General features: G+C 36.1%; 3 protein-coding genes across 3 annotated transcripts; 2 read left to right on the top strand and 1 right to left on the bottom strand.

Moving 5' to 3' along the window:
- The first annotated feature begins 488 nt into the window (after positions 1-488).
- LOC110795241 (beta-ketoacyl-[acyl-carrier-protein] synthase III, chloroplastic-like) lies at positions 489-8196 on the top strand. The gene is made up of 8 exons (NM_001426441.1): positions 489-949; positions 3846-3994; positions 4363-4499; positions 5608-5713; positions 5809-5927; positions 6868-6932; positions 7132-7354; positions 7486-8196. Exons 1-8 carry the CDS (start codon positions 753-755, stop codon positions 7705-7707), a joined length of 1218 nt encoding a protein of 405 aa, NP_001413370.1. The 5' UTR covers positions 489-752; the 3' UTR covers positions 7708-8196.
- A 338-nt stretch (positions 8197-8534) lies between these two features.
- LOC110795240 (probable xyloglucan galactosyltransferase GT19) lies at positions 8535-11073 on the bottom strand. The gene is made up of 2 exons (NM_001426439.1): positions 10009-11073; positions 8535-9288 (listed from the first exon to the last, which is right to left on the bottom strand). The coding sequence occupies exons 1-2, from the start codon at positions 11007-11009 to the stop codon at positions 8865-8867; spliced, it is 1425 nt and encodes a 474-aa protein (NP_001413368.1). The 5' UTR covers positions 11010-11073; the 3' UTR covers positions 8535-8864.
- Positions 11074-12302: 1229 nt separating this feature from the next.
- LOC110795268 (protein INAPERTURATE POLLEN1) lies at positions 12303-13555 on the top strand. Its single transcript, XM_022000275.2, has 2 exons — positions 12303-13279; positions 13361-13555. The coding sequence occupies exon 1, from the start codon at positions 12406-12408 to the stop codon at positions 13147-13149; it is 744 nt and encodes a 247-aa protein (XP_021855967.1). The 5' UTR covers positions 12303-12405; the 3' UTR covers positions 13150-13279; positions 13361-13555.
- Positions 13556-22420: the final 8865 nt, after the last annotated feature.

Here is a 22420-nt window from a genome sequence, read left to right as displayed (position 1 = left end):
CCATAATAAGTTTGTGTTGAGTTTTCTGGCCCGAAAATCACGTCTTATCGACCTAAACATGCATATATACTTTCTCCATTATCTTTTAGTTAAAACGTTTGACTTTTTACGTTTACCAATGCATAACTTTAACCCTTTATATCTCAAATTATAGATATATAAAATTATAAAACTTAATGTTGTGATATTAGAAATTGAGACGAATCTAATAAGTTTGCACATGACTATATTTTGCCTTACATATAAGGCACTAAGTAAAGTCAAACGAAAGTTTGTGAATAATGCCAAAGTGTAAATGTTGCATTGTTGTAACTATTAGTGAACGAAGGAAGTATATAGGTTATCCTGCATAAAAAATGCGATACGATATCTCTTATTTTTTCACATTAACCTTATTTACCATTTGCCCCTCCATCTCTCATCTACTTTTTGTTACACATGAGTACATGACAATGTGACATGCCCAAGTTGCTAAACTTTGTCGTTGGGTATTTTGTGCTACAAAAATTGTAACCAAATTAAAATAACCGAGGGAGTATTTTTGCAGCCCACCAAACTCCGTCTTTGGAGTCTCCGAAAAATTGATTTCCCTGTCTGTAGTTCACCCATCCTCCTCATAATTTCTCCCAATTGAATCCATTCTGTGTCAAATGGGCTCAAAATACTCTCAAAGTTTCATCTTTCACAATCTCTCCAGCTAAAGATCTCTTCTTCTAAATCAACTTTTACTGTTCGTCTTGTTCTTTTGATCAATGGCGACTTCATATGGCTTCTTCTCACCTTCTGTACCTTCTAGTCTCAACAACAAAATTTCGCCATCTTTGGGCATAAATGGATCTGGGTTTTGCTCCCATTTGGGTATCAGTAAAAGGGTTTTCTGTTCGTCCATTGAAGCTTCTGAGAAACATGCTGCAGCTGGGGTTTCTTCCAGTGAATCGAGAGTTTCTAGGTATTCTTTTTCTTTCTTTGCTTTGTCATTTCTTATTAATCTTCTTGCATCATCAATTTGATTTCTAATTCTTGCAAAGTTACATTAATTCGTCAATTCTTCTTTGCAAATTGAGTTGTTTCGAACATTAATTAATCTTCTGATCCGAGTTCAGTAATTAAACTTGAAGGGCATCATAAAATATGTCAAATTGAAAACAAAGGACGAGGAATTGTGACTGTGTGAGCTATTGCAGTTGTTTAAATTGTGATTTGGACGAGCCTGTAAAATGCATTAGTTGATTGAATTAAATCTTGGCTTGAATTATTGGGAATAGTACCAATTTATTGTTTGCTTATGCTTAATTAGTTGTAGTTAAAGCTGCGAGGCATGCACTAGAATCATCTTCTATTTCTCTTTTTGTGGAGGAATCTAAACATTTTACTTTTGATCAATCTTGTAATGGGGTGTGTTTTTACTCAATGTAACTTTTGATCAATCTTGTAATGGGGTGTGTTTGATAGGTTTTACTCAATGTATATATACAATGTCGATTTTGGAGAGTCAGTATATGAGCCGGCTTTCTGTCTGGGGTATTGGAGCTCTTAATGATTTAGCTAAAAGAAACTGTTAGCAACCGTTGTTGAATATGTAAACTTAAAAGCGGTTCTACGCCAAAAAGTTTGTCAGCCTTGAGCGCGTATATAACATATGTGAGGCTATGAGCTGCTACTCTATTGCCAATCGGTTGTGGCCTTAGCATGAAACCTCACTAGGGTTGGTCAGATACTCAAGACTCTATGGTGTGTTTGGATGACAAAATAGAAGGGAAGGGAAGGAAAAGAGGAGGAAGGGAGGAGAAAGAAAGGGGAGGGGGGAAGATGAGCCCAATTTTCCACTCCAAATCTCTCCAATTTTGGAGGGATGCACTACAAAATTATGCATCAATTAGAGATGGATTTTGAGACGGATACAACAAACGTCTCAAAATTGAGACGGATTACTAAATTTCGTCTCTAAATTAAATTTGAGATGGAATTGTATAAGGAGTTTCAAAAATTCCGTCTCAAATTTGTAATGGATTTGCAAGAATTCCGTCTCAAATTATTTTGAGACGCTCTCTATAGAGACGCCCTACTTTCGTCTCAAATCCGTCTCTAAGCATCATTTTGAGACGGATTTGGATTATATAGAGACAAAATTCCTCGTCTCTATAAAATGATTATTTTGTAGTGATGGTATCTAAATAGGGAGGGAAAATGGATCCCGTCCTTTTAACTAGGGAGCTTGTTCTCCTCCCTTCTCTTCATTTTTGCTTATCCAAACAAAGTGCTAGTGACCTGTAAAGTTCCGTTTATACAGTCCCAATGTTGAACTTTCTCTACCTGTCGAGACAGGGATGAGCCCCTCATTTAGGTCTTTTATCTTATAGAAAGTAACCTCCATCCCAGAATTATTGTACTACCCTACTTCTTTCAAGTTCGTTATGGGTCATCAAAATTTCGAGCAGCTAAACTACACGATGAACAATATGATGTTTCCAAACACTTATCCGTAAAAGCTAATACTTTTCCTCCTTATAGCATCCCTGTCACTTGGATTGATTAGTTTTCTTGCAATACCATATTATCCTCAATTGGACACTGATGTAACTGCCAATATCTCAACCTGTAGGATGTCCCTAAATAAAAAGTTTCTTAAGCTACATAGTTGTGTCTGAAGTGACTGGCTGATCAGCTTCTTAAAAGGTTGTACTGCTTATTTTTGGGATAAGGGCACAAGTGTTATGTATTGGGGGAAAAGAGTTAAAAGACACATTGCTTCTCAACTTAACGTTTGGGACCCTTTTACTGGAGACAATAAAATGAGCTATCTCTCTGGCTGGCATTTGAATTTCTCTGGTGGAGCATTTGAACCTTCTAATTGTATCATACATGTTTTACTAGATGCATTATTGACTATGGCTTGGGTTGTTTGGAATTTTGGATGTGGGATCAGGGGTATGTCAAAGGGGTTGTATTGGTGATTTGGTGTAGTGGGTTACTATTGAGTTCTTTTGCTAGAAAGAAATTGTTAGTATTTCGGTATTTCCCTCTAATGGGGAATTCGTGTCTCATATAGTGTAGTTTGAGCTAAGAATGTTGTGACTAACATGTAACAACTAAAAAGAGTGCCTTCTCATCACTTGATTTTTTCACTTATCTTAGCTTAACTAAACACCATTGCTCTGATATAATTTTATCTGAACTTATTGGCCAGTTAATTGTAGTTGTGAATTGAGCTTAGGTAGCCCTTATTGGCTTTGAACATAACTCATTCTTTACTTAATAAAACTTAGGTAAGGAGGACGGAGCTTAAATCTGGATGGAGGTATATATGTTTTAGATCTTTATTGAATATTTCTGGCAACATCATCATGGTGACATCATTTCCGAATCATCAGATAGTTGAGTATGAAGCTGGTCTTCACTTTCTTCTATGTCCTATTTATGTAAATAGTTTAGTAGTTCATGTTTCTTGATAAAAATTAACTTAAGAGCTAAGATCGGGATAAGATATGCTCCTTATGGAATTTTGTGTAATGGCGTGTTATTCAGTACTCATCCTAACTTAAGACTGCTTTTCCTTTAACTTTTTCCTCATTTAAAAAATACGTAGTTTAGACTTGCTTAGGTGTTTGACTTCTCTTGTGCTTCTTCTGTTGTCTCTGATCTATGTTTTGTTATTAGCTCTGCTTGTCTAGATGCCACGCTGGTCCTTCTATGCATTGTTTCTTAACTTTCTAACTTGTCTAGATGCCATGCTGGTTCATCTATGCCACGCTGGCTTCTTATTCTTTCACGTTTTAAAAATATAAATGAACTGATTATTTTTCAAGCCTTGTTGAAATCTCTGTTTTTGACGGTTCTTTATGCAGGCTAGTAAATAGGGGTTGCAAGCTAGTTGGTTGTGGTTCTGCTGTTCCAAAGCTGCAGATCTCCAATGATGACCTTTCTAAATTTGTTGAAACTTCGGATGAATGGATAGCTACTCGAACTGGGATCCGCCAACGACATGTTCTTTCAGGTCAGTGTGTCTGTCTTGTATATGCTGGTACCTTAGAAAGGGGTGTGTTCTCTTGTTGATCGGTTGATCCTTGTTTCCTTAAAGTTCATGATTTGTCTCTTGTGTTCGACTCACTGTTATGTATGTCTAATCTAAATGGTGCAGGGTCTGATATAATTCTAACCTAATTTTAATTAGGTTATCTTAATAACATGTTATAACCTATGAATAAAACCAAGGCCAACTGTGAATCAACCACCAAACAAGATTGGCTACATGGAATCATGTATTCTGGTTTCCTATCTACGATTTAGGCCTTAAATTTGTCTGTGTGCCTGTGTCTTCACATGGACATCGATTTACGGTCAGATTTTGTTGCTTAATTACAGGTAAGGATAGCTTGGTAGACTTGGCTGCCGAAGCAGCAAGGAATGCTCTTCAGATGGCCAACGTTAATCCTGATGATATTGACCTTATCTTGATGTGTACTTCTACACCAGAGGACCTCTTTGGCAGTGCTCCTCAGGTAACTTTTTTCTTGATGTAGACTATAAAGCTTCTTGAATTTTATACCCCCTCCCCCCAGGCATGAACCTTCTACGTTTTTTCTCCCCCTTCTCAATTGTAGATTGCAGTGTGGTAATTTTATACCCGTCTCTCTATGTTGCAAATTGACTTCTGTAAACTTCCAAAGGGAACAGATTTTATGTGAATCATGTGCCTTTGTCAATTCCCAGACACAGCCTCTCTATGAGCCTCATCCGGTTAGGGACATGACATGTATGTATATGTCTGAGTTTGTATGAAGTATGAATCTTTGATGATATCAATATTGGTTATTGTGTCCAGGAGTATATTTCCTTAGCATCAGCATCTTGAAAAAATTTCACAGTCAGAGATTGGAGGCATGAGAAAGTTGAGTTTAGATATGGAAATTATGGACAACATAGGAATTTAGGGTAAAAATAAATGCTTACTAACATTCAAGTAGAATTGTGCTTACTGCTTATTGCGTGTATAGTTTTATGAGTGCACCTGTTGAATTCCGTCGTGGCTTGACAGCACTTTAATACCTGGTCCACATGAATATATCTTATTGATTTTATGATTTATGTTGTCTTGCTACTACTAAGTAGTCAAGATTAAAGAAAGGAAAATACAGAGAAACATTTTTGAAAGTGGAAAGTACTGAAGTGAATACTAGTATTCGGTGTGTGGACGGCTGTTATGGCGTGCCAGAAGAATGTGGCTGTGGGCCTGTGCCGAAGAATGACACAGATGTAATTGAAGCAATTGATGAGCAGCGTTGATGAATTCGATGTAGGGGGGAAAATCGGATCCTTAGGGTGTAACATTTTTTGCGAAGGAATTTTTTATAGAAAACCTAGGCTCTGAATACAGTGTGAATAATTGATACAGCTTACCCCGATAGGCTGATAGGGATCCCTAGCCTCTTATCTATGGAGTATGGATAATAAGTACAATGACAAGTATACCCTTAGTATCCACTATTATTAGTTAGGTAGTGGTTATCCTGGTTGATTCCTACGCCTTGAAAATCTGCTTACAAACTTCAGACTTTTCATGATTTTATGTAGCCTCCTGAATCATTTAATTAATTTATTGTTAATCAGGTACAAAGAGCATTGGGATGCAGCCGAACTCCGTTGTCTTATGATATTACTGCAGCCTGCAGTGGATTTATGCTGGGTTTGGTGTCAGCTGCTTGTCACGTAAGGGGTAGTGACTTTGATTTCTTTGCTCCTGTGAAGTTCCTGTACCCACTCCATCTTCAAAAGAATAACAATACTAATATTTTGCTTCACAATTTGCAGGTGGTGGATTTAAGAACGTGCTAGTTATAGGTGCCGATGCTCTTTCTCGTTTCGTTGACTGGACTGATAGAGGTACTTGCATACTTTTTGGTGATGCTGCTGGAGCTGTAGTTGTGCAGGTAAGCTGACAATATGCTTTTGGATCTTCTCTTCCTTGCTTTTTGGCTCTCTCCTTAAGTTTTTTCTTCGTCATCTTTTTATAATTGTGGAGGTGCCTGGGGCCTGTGGTATAATTTACCTTGACACTCTTAAAGAGTTAAAGATCAAAGGAAAAGGTTTAGGGGTAGGGGTAGGGGTAGGGTGGGAGTTCCCTTTATTTTGTTGTTTCAGCATCAAATGATGGGCTACTCGTTTACTATGTTGCTATCAGTTGGAGCTTTTTTTCATGCAAATCAGTGCAGCGGCTTAAGTTTTTTGTTATTTTGTTCCCCCTTGTTTTGTTATGATCATGTATGTACAAAAACTGAGAAACGCTGTTAATAACATTCTTCCACTGTTGAGTTAACTTATGGCATTTGGTGAATGCTAGATGAATGTTTTGACCATGGATACATCTTATTGTGCATCGAGTTATGACTTATTTGTAACATACTAACATGTAATTTAGCCACAATTTGATGTGTTATTGGAGGATGGACCTCAACGAACAATTCTTGTAACCTCTTAACTTTTTAATTTTAATCGTACCTTGCTTGCATCAAAATATTTAGCCACAATGTCATTGAATCTTGAATTGCATCATACAAGTACACAACTGTACTTATTCACATACAAGCTGTTTAGCTACAGTATATCATTCTCTTCCTCAATTGGCTTTTCAGTATGTATAAGTTATAACATTTGCTTTGAGCTGCATCCTATATTCATTCTCCTCGTGACCAAATTTTGTGTCTGAGGTAAAGGATGAAAGAAAACAGCCATATGTATAAGAAAATAGGATTATTTGATGTTACTTTCAGTCATTCTGTGTATGGACCCGACTCTTGAGTGGCATTTACTGTTTGTCCTTTATTAAGATTTCTATGCGCACAAATTCATTTGGTATTTCAATTGGACCAGGCTTGTGACAGTGAAGAAGACGGCATGTTTGCTTTTGACCTGCATAGTGATGGCGGGGGCGGAAGGTATGCATTTGAATTTCAATGGACCAGAGATGATATATTAGTTAGTCTTTTGGGAAACAGCCTCTACATTAGTTTCTTTGTTAAAAGGCTATTTACAGCTGAACATCTTTCGGACCCACCGACAACAGAACCCATACTCAGATGTTAATTTTGTTATGTCTATGGAAATCGGTATCTTAAATACTTTTCATACATGCAGGCATTTGAATGCATCCCTGTTAAACGATGAGACTGATGCAGCAATAGGCAACAATGGTGCGGTGACAGGTTTCCCCCCGAAGCGGCCATCTTATTCATGTATTAATATGAATGGGAAAGAGGTCTTTCGCTTTGCTGTTAGATGTGTGCCCCAGTCTATTGAGGCTGCACTTCAAAAGGCTGGTCTAACTAGTTCCAACATTGATTGGTTATTATTGCATCAGGTATCGTGCATAATCAATATCTGTGAATGCTGTTAGTTTCTGAAATAATATATCAGTATTGTATTTAAGTTTGTAGTTTTCAAGTAAAAAATCATGGTGCTTTAATTGATTGAAACTGTGAGTTCGTGCAGGCAAACCAGAGGATTATTGATGCGGTTGCAACACGTTTGGAAGTTCCTTCAGAAAGGGTATTGTCTAATTTGGCAAATTATGGTAACACCAGTGCTGCATCAATCCCCTTGGCATTGGATGAAGCCGTTCGGAGTGGAAAAGTTAAGCCAGGAAATATAATTGCGACATCCGGATTTGGTGCTGGTCTTACATGGGGTTCGTCCATTATTAGATGGGGATAAACAAAGAAAGACAGATTTATGGACATCATTACAGTGTTGAAGATGAATGGGAAAGGAGGAAGTGTGTTTGTTTAACACTTGCAATCCATTCCATACTCAAGAAGAATTTCACTCCCTTTTGGTTAAGATTAAGATGTTACAAGAGCTGCAACTTCTCGTAAATTCGTACTGCACAGAAGCTCAATCAGAGAGGCCACTAGTGTTATACCTTTTCCCCTATATCTGCTAAATAAGTCTATTTGTGGTCACCTAGGAAAATAAAAATTTCCCTTCAATTCCCTGAGTTGTAATTCATTGTTTTTCGCAGTCAGTCAGTTAGCAGAACTAGGAATTTTTTCAGGCAGAGTGATTCAAATAGCTTCTTCAGGCTTGCTCTTCCTATCTGTTAGACCTTGTATCAGTTATTCAGTTGTATGTTGTACTCTTTCGTTATGCACTTTTCATCTTCATTCAATCATTAATCAGAGTTACTTGCTGATTTACTGAAAATTGTTTTAATATGGAGCGCAACTATTTGAGCTGCTGATTTGTTTTTTTAGGAAAGATGAGATGAAGGTCTCAGCTGAAATGATCAACATAGTATGTCACAACTCACAAGAGTATAAATCTCTTATCTTTTTTTTTTTTTTTTTTTTTTTTCCCACGTTTGAACAGAGGTTCAAAAATAAAAATGTGCTTCCAAAATGGATTGAGATATCCCTCTACAAGTCAGTGATGTTGTACTGATACTAGTGAATGATGCTTAAAAAAAAATCCTGAAGGAACAATGCTATAATTACTAATTACAGATGAAGATTAAGATGTTTTCACCCATCATAAATAATAATAAAAAAAAAAAAAAAAAAAGCCTGATTGCTGGATGTGCTCTAATATCCTGTACCGAAGCTTAAGATCGACAACAGAAGACAGTTCACAAGTGAAGTACTCCTACTCCGTACTTATTAGCAAAAGAATGCTTATATAACCTATTATAGTATACAAAAGTTTAATAGACTACTACTAGTACGTGTTATACTCTGTAATTATGTTATATACCTTCAATATGAAGTGGAAGACCAAATAAATACACTGTTAGTGCCTAAAATCTTACTGCATAAGTTGGCACCATAAAAATTTCAATAGTTTTTGCAGCATCATTCACTCATTCATTCATTCATTCAGCCAGCAGCAGAGACATCATTCAACCTGCCTTTAATCCTCTGCAAAGTTCCTTCAATTGCGATATCAAAAGCATCCTTCTTAGCCCTCAAACCCAAAGAACTCCCATGTTTTCTGTACATAATCCTTGGAATCAACTCCATTACCTTCTCCCTCATCTTTCTCACTTCTGCTCTTGGTATTCCCATCAAAACATCCACTATCTTCAACCCTTTGAAAACCACTTCCTCCTTTGGGATTGTCACTGAAAACTCCCCAAATTCGACGGGTGGGAGATGCCATTGAAACTGATTTTTAGCCGATTGATCCTCGAAGAAAACAGGTATGCATCCCGCAATTATCCCGTCAAAAGTTGATCTCCTTGATGGAGTCTCCCCTGGAGGTTGTAAGCAGAAGCTAGCTTGCAGCATTGGCTTCATGTACCTGATCAGATCAATTTAAGTATCATCCATTACTAATGAGTAATGACCATATCTAAATTTCCACAAACATATCTAAATTAGATATCCTTTTTTTCTGTTTCTTTGGGTTTCATAAGAGGTGCTAGCAACAAGTGCATCTAACATACCCGAAAAAACAGTCTCAACCACCAGAAAAAAAGGGAGATAATGTGCACTTAGCTACCTAGTGAATGAATGAGGAATTAAGGTATCTATTCTATGTTGTGCTCAAATTTTCAAGAAATCATTTTGTCTTCTTCATAAATACAATGCCTACAATGTAAGAAAATCTTGAATGCAAAGGATTGTAGCATGATACAGAGTAGAAAAGCTCGAGTTTTGTGGCACAGTCAAGTCACAACAACTCTAACCAAAGCTCCTACCAAGCATATAATCTTTCAAAGTTCAAAACTTTCCAAGTTTTCTCAGTAGCTTGTTGCAGGAATCAACACATTTTTTCTCATTGTTTTTGGTGTATTGTTGATCACCCTATCTAGATTGCTACTCCAGTTTGAAAAGTTCACACAAAATGTATTCTTTTGTGTATCTAACACAGATTATCAGATAGATTGTTTCCTGTTTTCCTAGGTCAATACTATCACAAAAAACATGAACCTCGTACCTAAACTTGGAAACTAATTACTGTTAAGTAACACAATTAACATTTTAAAATAGAAAGAGATAGAATTAAGAAGTTTATTACCTAATAGGATCATGCTCACAAATTCCATTAGAACAATCAACAATCTCACACAATTTCTGGAACCTTCTTCCGTCAGCCACCGACGAATTCTGAACCGCCCCACACTCCTCCCGAATACTCCTCCTCACATTCGGGTTCCCCGTCGGTGACGTCCCACCACCTCCGGCAAAAAACATGAGTGAACTCCGGCGAGATTTTCGAACCCGTGAAACCCACGAATCCAAAAACCCCAAATTCGAGGGATGAAACGACGTCGGATGAGGAATCGCTTGCTCTTGCCAAGGCCAAGCTCTAGACTCCAAGGTTAAAACCGTCAAATTGAAAAGCTCCGGCAACATCAAAAACGATGTCCCCCATAACCTCTCATTTTCCTCATCGTTTTTTACAGGGAGGGGTTGGGAGAAATCCCATGCGGTGCGGGCCATGATAAGGAAGTGATCATGACCGTTGTTTCTCCCCCAGATATCTGGATCGTTGGATTGGAGGAAGGAGAAGAGATCAAGGCCGTGAAGATGACTGGAGTTATAATCAGGGCCGTATAGAAACCGAAGAGAATCAAGGGAGGAGTAGTAAGGGAGGAAAACGGCGTCGGATTGATGAGGGTGAGGAGAGAGACAAGGGTATTCGAGAAGACGACGATGGAAGAAGAGCTCGAGGAGGTGAGGGTCAGTGCGGTACCATGAATGTGAGTGGTTGTGGGTTTTTGGGCCCAACCCATGATTGGCTAAGTCGGGGCAGAAATCTGGGTATAATGGGAAGAACGATGAACAGTTTGTGAGAAGGTCGAGGTTGAATCTTGTTGGAAGCTTTCTGATGTGGATCCAACGGCCTGTACAGTCTGATGTGGTGTCTAATTCGGCGGTTGTGGTGGTTTGTAGAAGAGAGAATGTGAGAAAGAGGAGGAGGACGGTGGTGGTGGTGGTAGTGGCGGTTGTGGAGGGTGCCATGGTGGTGAGTGGGAATGAGATTTTTCTGGTATCTGATAAGTGTTGTTTTGGCATTTTCACTGTGAAAACTGAAAAGGTGTACTGTCTTCTTTTCCTTTTGTTTTTACCTTTTTTATACGTTAAACTAGCGTTGATTATACTAATGGGTTAGAATTAATTTGACTAATCATCTGTCATCTGTGTTTTAGATTCTGCTTTTTGGAGAAAATATAACCCTCTGGGTTTTTTTTAATGATGTCTCTCTGTCACTAACCTCAAAAAAAATACTCCATCCGTTCCTTTTTGTTTGTTACGTTTGGACTTTTGCAAAAAACACAAAGATTGCTAACTTAATACATATTTGGTAAATTGTAAAGAAATTTAATGCGTTGAAAAAATTAGACCAATTAAAATTAAAAGTTGCCACAAAAAATGATAGTATATAAGTTTATAAAAGGAAAGATTCTCCCACGTAACAAACATTGTGAAACACCCTAAAAGAAATATGTAACAAACAAAAAGAAACGGAGGGAGTAATCCGTAAAAAGTAAAATAACATATAGTTCAAATTCCGGTATATAATTCAAACTGACTAGTCTTGTATATGCACACATATTTTAAATTATTTGATCAATTTTTTGACACTCTTCGATCCGAAATATTTCTTTTCCTAGAATTACTGCATTATTAATTCGGAGTATATCTTGAAGATACTCATTTAATCATCATACAAAGTATGCTACTTCCGTCCTATTACGGAGTGCTCAGTTATAGTGATTTGACTAAAATATTACTCCGTATCAAAAATCAATTTTAGCAAATTATTATTATGTGATTGAACATTGTTTTTTTATAAATAATTTATTAACGAGTACTATTTTTATACATAAACCGTTAAATTAAAAGGTAGGAAATAAAAAAAAATGAAATAGATTTAACATTGTTTTTTAATAGAAAATATAATTCAATTCCTTTTTCACACACCACTGTTATGGAGAGGTAAACTTCGTAGCCGAATTATGGCTAACCGGGGTCATCAACATGAAGTACTTCATTGGTCTATTGCGTAAGAAGAGTCTCTCTTATTATCGCAAAGATGCCTTAGATGTAGGGGTGGCAATTCGGGTCAATGGGTCAGGTTCAGATTTAGTTTCAGATCGATTTCGGATTTTGTCCAAAAATATCAGAAATATTAAAAGGGCTACCCTAGTTTTTTCATCGAATCCAAAAAAAGAAAAAAAAAAGATGGGAAATGATTCTAGTGCCCAATGTCTTGCAGGCTTGCACAAGAAGATACAAAAGCCCAAATCAAGGCCCAAAACAAACGAGAAAATTCCCTTCAACAAAAGCCAACTTAACGGTCACTTATTCAGTTATTCTCTCTCTTTCCCTCCAACCTCTGCAACCCGTCATCACTCTCCGTACTCCCCTGTATAACGATCTCGAAAATCAAGAAAACTCCATAGCCAAAATGATGAAAGCTCTAATCAACCGTTTCAAGAGTTCTCGCCCTTTCAAAGAATTCCACACAGATTGGATTAACACCCTAAAATCCAGCATCCTCCCTCTTCTCTCTCGTTCCCTCTCCTCCCCATCTCCAGACCATCATCTCCTTGCTACCCAAGTCGAACTCCTTCACACCCACTTCAATTCCTACTTCTCCGCCCTTGATCTTGCCTCTAACGACGACGTTTCACAGCTCCTCTTCCCTGACTGGCGAAATCCCCTCGAAAAGCCCTTTCTTTGGTTCGGCGATTTCCACCCTTATTCCTTCACTAATCTCCTCCGTTCTTTCCTCGAAGACGATGACGATGATAGTGACAATGATGCTAATTACGATTTTCTGGGTAATGTCTGGAAAAGTCGAGATGTTTCTGTGGGGCATATCGTCGAACAGGTGGAGTGCGGTTTGAGATTGATGGTTCCTTCAATTGTGGCGCGTTCTAGGGATGCTCAGGCTGCTTTGGTTGAAAAATTATCTGCTGGATGGAGACAAAATGGTGAGAATTTTGAGGTTGACGAGGTGGTCGGAGAATTGGTTGACAAGATGACTTGTGTTTTCTTGGATGCTAATAGGTTAAGAAGAAGTGTTCTTGCTGATATAATGGAGGCTTTGAATGTTTACCAAGCTGCGTTTTTTCTTCAAGGCCTTGCAAAATTCTATGTTGGGTTTTCGGATCCTAACTTGCTTGATCAGTTTAGCAACTCTACATAGACTCTAGATTAATGGCTTCCTCTGGAACTTTACAATTGTCTTGTAAATTTTACGGAAATCTGGTTTCTTAACTTTTGAATTTCTTGATGGGGAAAGAGAGGAATCTGTCTTGGGATTTTTTAACATTTTGGTGAGTTGGTCTCATCTTGTAGTCCTAATTTCTTAATTTTATCTGCTTACACTAATTCTGATATTTTCTTTTGTTTTGCAGGGGTCATTATCAAGCTGATAATTCTCGGTTAATTATGTGGAGGAAGGTCTCTATTTTTCGTTATAATTGTTCTGCTTGTGAATTCTTCATCTGGAAAGAAAACATTCCACGACTATGCGTCGTAAGTTCTGTTGTACAAACTTTGCTATTCATAGCAATTACAATACAGAAATAAAGTTCATATTTGCTGGTCTATTAGTTCTTGTTGCTTGCAATTTGTCATTTCTTGTTGTTCATAGCCATTTATTTTGTATGAGTAACAAGGGGAAATGGCTCTTGTCAGTTGTTGCTAAGGGAACAACTGTCTTAAATGGTTTGACAAACCTTAGGCCCAATTGAACACAAATGTGACTGAATTAGTTATGAAAGAGAATTAAGTTCTTTCTTCTATTACTTATGTAGTTTGCTGTGCTGTCTGTGTGATTGTTTCCTTACTAAGATTGAACTGAATATGCCACATGATGAATATTACGCTGCTTCCAAGTCTAAGTCGTGTGCTTCGAGGCTTCTTTACCAGAAGTTACAACAGTTTTAGTGTCTGAATGCATGTTTGATTTTCTCTGAATAATAGAAACATAGTGAGTTTTCTGTCAAAGATTTGCTTGGGGCTGGATGGGCGAGATGGATGCAGCCGTAAAGATAGGTATTCTATCAATGCTCTGATTCTCATCAGAGTATTGGCTGACACAGCCAGGTTTATTTTTGTTTATAAGTGTGTGTTCACACTGGCTGAAGCAGCTCTGTGAAACAGCTGCTAGTAACTAGCCAAATGGCTAATTCCAACAGAACTGCAACAACCTTTCAACTTCATTACTCCTTTGCTGGTTGATGTTATGTAAGAAGTAACAAAATACAAATTATAGAATGGTTTCATGTGATTCTTTGAAGTCAAGTGCCATTTTAAGTTTTAACCGTAGAAGTCAATTCAGACCTTGGCATCCATTGGGCTGAGGTTCATGTTTCCTCTCTTCCTGAGTTTATAGGGGATTTTCTGTACTCCTTAGTGCTCTCTAGGATTAAATCAATGCATGCTGATGTGAGGGATGTGTTGGTATTTTAGGTTTATACATGACCAGCAACAAGTCATAATAATTTTGGCCTTTTGACTCCCATTATGTTTTATTATGCTTTGGCAGTGCCATTTGCAATTTCGCAGTGCCCTTCAACCTCTTTTCTGGTCAAATTAGGGTGGTTAATGTTATGGTTCTGTGAGTATCTGTTTGTATATGATCAAGTTAAGCAATATATTATGAACAAATATATGGCCTGTGAGTAAAGACTTGAAATTGCTGAGAATTTGATGTGTGCAAAACAGATCTTAGTTTTCCTTTTCGAACTAAACTACGGCTTCCATTTATATATTTTCAAAGAACTTTACATTTAAATGTATATATTTGTGAATGAGTCAGTGATATATAACCAACTTTAACAAGATTCTGAGTTTTAAGTGACTCGGAGTTGATGATTATGATCATCAGATCAGTTTAAATCAATGCGCCAATTATGCAGCCTGGTTCTTGTAAAAGAAAGAGATTTCTCTTCACTGTCTCTTTCAAGTTTCGGTCTTTGAGCAGATTTTATGAGCCTTATGACTTATGAGCCCTTCACTTCTCCCAAGTATAAGATTCTGATGTCTTTTCTGACATGACCAAACTTCCTGAGCACCCTCTTATTCATCTTACATTCTTATGACTTATCATTAATGGGTATCATATCCATTGTGTCTTAGATGACCTTGTTCTTTCTAGTGTGGCATCATATGCGCTATTTTATCAACATCCACTACCTGTAACCGTTGTAATAGGGCTCAATGACATTTCACTGCAGCTGATTTATAAAGGATGTCCAACCTTTGATCAGTGAACAGGCATGTTATGTTCTTTATTTATTTTTGTAAGAACAATATTAAGGTGTTATGGTAATTAGGTTTTGCGTTTTGAAATCACACACTGTCTTCATGTACCGAAAGGTTTAATGTAGAAAATGATCCCAAAAAAATCCAATTGTTATTTCTCCCACTTCTCTGTTCTCTCTTTTGTTTGCTTCATATCTTGTTGCCATGTCATTCTATGCCCTTAATCTTTATAACATGCTTTATGATTGGACTAGAGACTTATACACAATGTTACATCTTATGTCCTGGGATGAAATTTTTGGAATATTGTTTCTGGTTTTTAGTTGTTGTTCAGATTGAAAACACAAATTCATGCATGACATTGTGTCTGTATGTGCTCTGTATAATGTTTCTATTGTTTGTGAAAAGTGTCGAATGTCGCATATTTTGAAACTGAGGGTTGTGGTTTCATCTATTACATGATTTCTCATGAATTATTGATATTAATTACTTGAAAGTGCTTGTTCATATTCAGAGAGATCTTTCTCCAGTTGGTCATGCTAAAATCATGCGTGTTTTGTATTGCGTGGAACATAACCATCTGTCCAGTTGATGAGATCCAGAAAGCTACGTTTTTTCTACATTATGCCTGCAGTTCAGGCAAGATTTTAAAAACTTGATCTGAGACTGAAAATACTTAAGTTCACTCTAGATAAGTAGAGAACAATTTGTACAAGTAGCTGCTACGAACAATATTGATAATCCAAAACAAGAGTGTTTTTGTTTATTGATAAAGAGGCAAGAAGCTATAATTTTTCTGAAGTAATAGTTTCTGTTTAGTAAACTTTTGAAGCAATGTCTAAACTAGCAGAAGTTTCCGTTTAAAATAAAACTCTTGTCTAAATTATTAATCCACGTCATATCTTGCTGCCCTCTGTGAAATTTCATTGGCTAATTTCAGCTTTGGATTAATGGATTGATTTCCATTATTTGTTGTGTTGCTGTTTGGTGTCTTTTATTTGCTTTGAAGTAGGATGTAAGTCAATTGCACTTCCAATCAATAGTCATCAGGGTTAAGCTTGCCCAAACTACATCTGAACCTCACCATGCCTTAGGCACAAGCTTTATTTGAGGCACTGAGTAACAATTATTGTCAGAAACAAAAGAAATTATTTTAATCACTGAGTTTAGTGTGCGCTAAATACATCTGAAGTTTACCCTGTCCTAGGTAGGAGCCTTATCGAGACACTGGATATGTTATTTGTTAATAGGAAGGGTCTTTGTGCTAATTGTTTGCTGTAATGTCTGAGTTATTGATTGGTCTATTTTGAATGATAGCTAACAAGATTATTTAGGGAATATGTAACACGTTGCTGCCCTATGTTAATGTCTTTGGTTATCCCTAGGATACAGAAACATAATTATGATGAAACATCGTTCTTGAGCTAGTTCAGTAGAAGGATGATTCTGTTTAGCTTTGTCGTGAATTAGGCACTTGAAGCTGATGCAGTAAGTTAGAATGATCACGTTATATCATTTATAATAACAGCATATTACTATTTTCTCCTTCATCCTGACTTCCTTTTTCATAAAAAAAACCTTAATTACTGATATTATGCTTGGAGTTATAATTTGAACTATAAGATATGGTGTGTCAAGTGATTGAAGATGGTCCATCATTCTCTTTCACTGAGGACTCAGCCGCATCCACTTATTTCTATGTTGAAAAAACCTATCTATCATTTTTCTACACTCCAAGGTAGTACCAAAATTAGCTGTTTTCAGTACGTAGTGTAGTCTGCACCTTATACTTGTATTACCTGTTTACTGTAAAACGACCTAAGCATAAGTTTTTTGAAGGGTATGGCACTATGGCTGTATGGATGGAATTTTTTTGCAGATCTTACAAGCAAAATTTATGTCTCAACTTATATCCACCCATTTTTCTCTCCTCCCAAGTCTTGTTTCATTTGTCATTAGATCTTCCTCTGGTGTTTCATATTTGTGAGGGGGATTTTATGTGCACCCCAGCTTTTCCATATGACGTAGGGGCATAGTATAATGCTTGTGGTCAAATGCCACTATTAGTAAGATAATGCATATATTATCACGTGTGCCGTGATGGTTTTCTTAAAAAGGTTTGCTAATCCTTGATATTGTATTAGAAAGTACATGTGGAGAAATCTGCAAGTTGTACTAGTCATATTCCCTAATAGGCAAGTTGTACTGTTCATATTCCCTGACTTTTCGTGGTTTCTGAACAGTGTTCTCTTTTCTTCGGTGGCTTATATAGAAATAAAGAATCACTAACACCTCAGGTTATGTTTAGCATATTGGTGCTCAGTTTTGTGTGTCTATAACTCTTTGACTTAAGTGGTTTCTTGCTGAAAATTTTCCCTAGTGTTGGGCAAAGTTAATCGTCTATGGTATTTTGTGTTTTTGTATCTGAGTTTTACTATGCATAGTTAATCACCGACTTCATGCATAATCTAAATTCTTCAACCAGAAAAAACATTTGCTACAGGACAACATTTATCTAGTTTAAGAAATCAGTAGACAGGCAACTCAATTCCTTTTAAGCAAATTTTGTATGAAAAAGCATGCTCATCGCTTGCATTTCACCTCCCTGAAAGGTCTGGAATTTTTTCCTTATTTTCTGAATAAATGCTGAATGTTACGGAGTGGTAGACTTTTATACAGTATGTAGTTTGCATGGCATAATCATATTAACATTTTGAGTTCAAGATTATAATTTTTACGGAGAGGCATCTATTCAACAGGAGTGAGATTAAAAACAGTTTGTGATAACGTTGTAGAACTGTGAACCTCATTTATCTTGTCATGAAGGCTCCTATGCTGGTTGCTGCATTTTATTTACTTAGTACATTTTCTTTAAAAGCTAGTTGTTTATTTTGTAATCCAGTCAAAGAAATTTTGACCCTCTTGGATTTATCATTGCATAATCAACATTGCCATTACCAAACATGGAAATCTGTACTTGTTGTCTTCCCTTAATCATGCAGGCCTTAAATCATTTTTAACTCCTTACTGGAACAAAAACAGTCCTTTTATCACCATGCCCTGCATGCCGCATCTTATGCATGCATTGATTTTATGTCTGTAATTGTTTGATCTAGTCCAAATAGATTCTCTTTTATTATTGTTTATGTTAAGATAATCACTGTATGACTGTACTTAACTTATACCTGATCTAATTAAAGAAGTTTTTAATAGCGCTTTTTACATTGTGAAGAGAAGTGCACCTCTTCTGTGATATAGACTGGAGATTATCTGTAATTCTTAACTAGTACTTATTATAAGCTACATAATTACCGGTTTTTATGGTGTTAAGTGATGATCAATTTAGAGATTTGTTAGAATGGAGAGATTTGCATAGGATCTATACTGTTTGATTTAACTACATGTTTCACTTTGTTATGAGAATAATTTATCTTTATACTTGATTATCTTTTAACATGTTCGTACACTTTGCACAAGTGGCAATAAAAATCTACAATTGAACAATCATAACTGCTTAAACTAACTTATTTCCATTATTTAAACAAGCTTACTTTATTAGTGTAATTACCATTTTCTGCGCGAATGCGTTTTTCTGACACATTAGGCTTTTGATGTAGAACTATATGAAATGCATTATCTTAAGACAAAGTGCTGCCATTTACAGCTTACTGGATTTCATCTTTCAGCATACATGTGTAGTTTTGTAAGGGAGTGCCTCTCTTGAGCATTTTGACTCCTTTGGTTACTACTCATGTCCCATATTTCTGTAATTCTAATAGAAACCATGGGAATTGAGTCCCACTTGTTAAAACATGCTATAATATTTAGCAAACTCATTGCAATTTCGTTTACCATTCTGTTGATCGGTTATCTCATATCAGACGGGTCATTAACTGTTTCAATATGAGTAGTAGATTCAGCTAATCAGCAGCTTGTTATTTGAGTCGCACGTACAGCAATCGTCCTAATGCTGATATTAGGACACTCTGTTCTGTTGAGTGTTTTATGTACAACTTGCAAAGTAATAGCTATTTATTTGTATCTTTTGCAATGTTATAGAGCAATAATTAACTGCTAAGCAAAGTAAACAATCCTGATTGCATGGCTGCTATATATATTATAATATCTTGTGCTTCTTGCACCAAATATCATGCTGTTTGTTTTGGATTAAGGTTTATTTTATCAGCAGTTTTTGTTTAGTGCTGCATTATCTATTAGGAATCCTTAGAGTTTCCTTTAATAGGCATCTATCAGTACAATGTGAAGAACAGCTCATCTAACAAGTGTGCATTTTTTGATGTAATTTGATAGTTGAAACATTATATTTTGCAAGTGGAGATTTTCTATGTTATCCAGGTGCTGCATCTACCTGATTCAATTCCCTGAAGAGGAGTCTCTAATCTTCCTACCCATGTTTATCACATTTATTTGACCTTTGAAACAGTGCAAAAGGTACGTGACCTAAATAAGATTGATCTGGCTCACCTTAATTGATCAACTTAAACTTTTTATATTACTACTATTAGCTGCCTGGATCTCCCATAATGGAATGCTCTTAATTAGCAGGTTATATTATATATTACTAATTTACTAGTATGGGTTAAGTCTGAATTGAAGAATGGTTTCATGATTAAGATATTATGAATAGTACGTTCTGCATGCAACACTAATTAGTCCCTATATAGCTCTGAACTCTCAAGTTACTAGCTTAGATTCTGATCATCTGATATGCCTGAAAATGGAAATATTACTGTAATAGGTAAACGTACTTGACCCTCACTCTTGAAACTGATCCTAAATTCGCCAGATCGATCATGTCTTTGTATATTTTGCTCAGATTTGGTTATCAGTTTCCTGCATATAATTTTATGTACACTTGTGTCAGAATCAGATAATCAGCAATTAACATTTATGCCTTGCCTTGTTTGTTAATGCGATTTGATACTGTCATTGGGTCAGTTAATTGTTCAAGCTAGTTATCCGTTTAGTTTGGTGGAAAACATTTTCGATGAAAAATAATTTTCCATGGAAATGCTTTTTCATGAAAACGTTTAATAACCAACCAAACACTCCCTAATTGTTGCAATTTGTATCTAATCTAAGCTTAACTATTACTGTCTTTTTAATTAGAAGTCGACATAAGATACATTATACTAAAAACAATGTCAATCGTGATTCGTGATGTCGGCAACATATACGGTCTCATAATTTCAATAATTCATAACTTGATCATCAGCATAAATGCATATATATACCATCAAAAGTATTTCTTTTCTTTTTCCTTTTACCTCGGAAACTTCCTGTTTAACAGATGAATTTGTTATTGTTAAGTAGGCATATGCATTTTCTATACTCCTAATTAAACAATATTAGGGATATAGCTAACCATGCAAGTAACTTCTTTTGCAAGTATATCGTATACTTCCTCCGTTCACATTCTTCAATTCCTCCGTCCACTTTAATTTAGTTGCGACGTTTGCGATTTTGGGTTGTTCAAATACTTCCAAAATTGACCACATCTCAAGTTATATTTTCAAAATTAAGAGTATCAAATTCTATTACCTTACTTATCTATGATTAGAGATATGAATGGTAGAAATTATGTATTGACAAACGTAAAATGTTATAAGTAAAAGTGAACGGAGAAAGTAAATTGCGGGGCAGTGGCGGAGCCACAGTGAGACAAGGGTGGGCAAAAGAAAACGTTTTTACCTTACATTTATTAGAAAAAGTAATAAGGATTAAATAATTGTTCTATTAACATGTCGAAACCCCTCAAAATTCTTGGCTCTACCACTATTTTGGGGTAGAAGTCATCATTTCATTTAACTATGTCAGTGCTCGATCTGTATGATATACTACTCCATAGTCCATCCGTGTCATAAAAATGTTCAAGCGTTAAGCCGTTTCATAAACCTTTTTTCTCTCTTTGACATAGGCTGATTTTTCCATAAAATAAAGAGGTTTACACAACTACACACTAAATTCTACAACAAAATTAAGGTCTTTATAGACCATTACACACATTAAACCAACAAAGTACCCATAAACAAACAATGAAAGGGCAATGTGATCTTCATAAACATGGTGTTCATGCAGTTCATGTACGTTGTTTCATTTAAAAAAAAACTTATTTGACTTAATTGATAAATACGTAGTATATTACCATGCATGAACTTAGACGTGCATGATTTTAAGACAATAAAAATCAATAAAAAAGTTACCTGCAAAAGCAATATAATCATTTATTTCTACTAAAAAAAAGTGCTAAAAGGCATAATTATAAGCAAATCTCTTTTACTGTATAACAAAAGTGATCGTCAAAGTGTTAAAAAAAAGTCATTAACGCCAAGTAAGAGATGACTAGACTGACTACTGAGATGTGGTCATGTGCGTGGTATATCATTACATGTACACTTAGTGTACAAGATTCTCTTGCACAACACCATTAATTTGTTGACACATCATCAAATCCACTGAAAAATAAGAGTGAAAGACAATAAATATGTCATTTCAACCAATAGAAAAACATGGTGTACAATATACCGTGTACACTAGGTGTACATATAGTATGATCCGGGCTTTTTGGGTGGTTGCGAATTATATATAAGAGCAATACAAAACGTATCTTAAACACAGGTCCCCATTTTTAACCGCAAGACCAAAATCTCATTGGTGCATCAAATTGATTGCTAAATAGTTATTTACTGCATCGATCTCTCGCTAAAATCTATACCTAGTAGTATTTAAAAAGGGAAACCACATTCGATTAGATGACACGTGTCACCACATTTAATTAGATGACACGTGTCATCCATTCTTTTCTCCATCAATTTGATTTTTTATTCTACTTTTTCTTTGTTGTTTGATAAATTATACAACTCCAACCGCTTCTTTCACTTCATCTTCCTCTTACAACATCAATTTGCCCAATCTATTCATTCAACATCTTCAACTCCATCTTCCCGATTAACAATCAATATCAGATGGAGAAGTCCAAAAACGCATGAAGTCGGTGGAGTTGGAAAGCTTAGCTTAAAGTAGAAATGGTGACTTCTCTTCAATTGTAGGCTTGTAGCTTATGAGAAGGAGCCAAGAAGGTGATATTTACTGTACTCAACTTATTTCGTCGACTTTGCAATTGGTAGAACTCAATTATTACTTCGTATACTTTCCCAATACTTTACACTTAGTTGCCCTAAAAT

This window comes from Spinacia oleracea, chromosome 6 (genome assembly GCF_020520425.1).
Source record: "Spinacia oleracea cultivar Varoflay chromosome 6, BTI_SOV_V1, whole genome shotgun sequence".
In the NCBI taxonomy this organism is placed as follows: domain Eukaryota; kingdom Viridiplantae; phylum Streptophyta; class Magnoliopsida; order Caryophyllales; family Amaranthaceae; genus Spinacia; species Spinacia oleracea.
The sequence above is the reverse complement of the archived record's forward strand: the minus strand, read 5'-3'. Positions and strand labels throughout refer to the sequence as shown.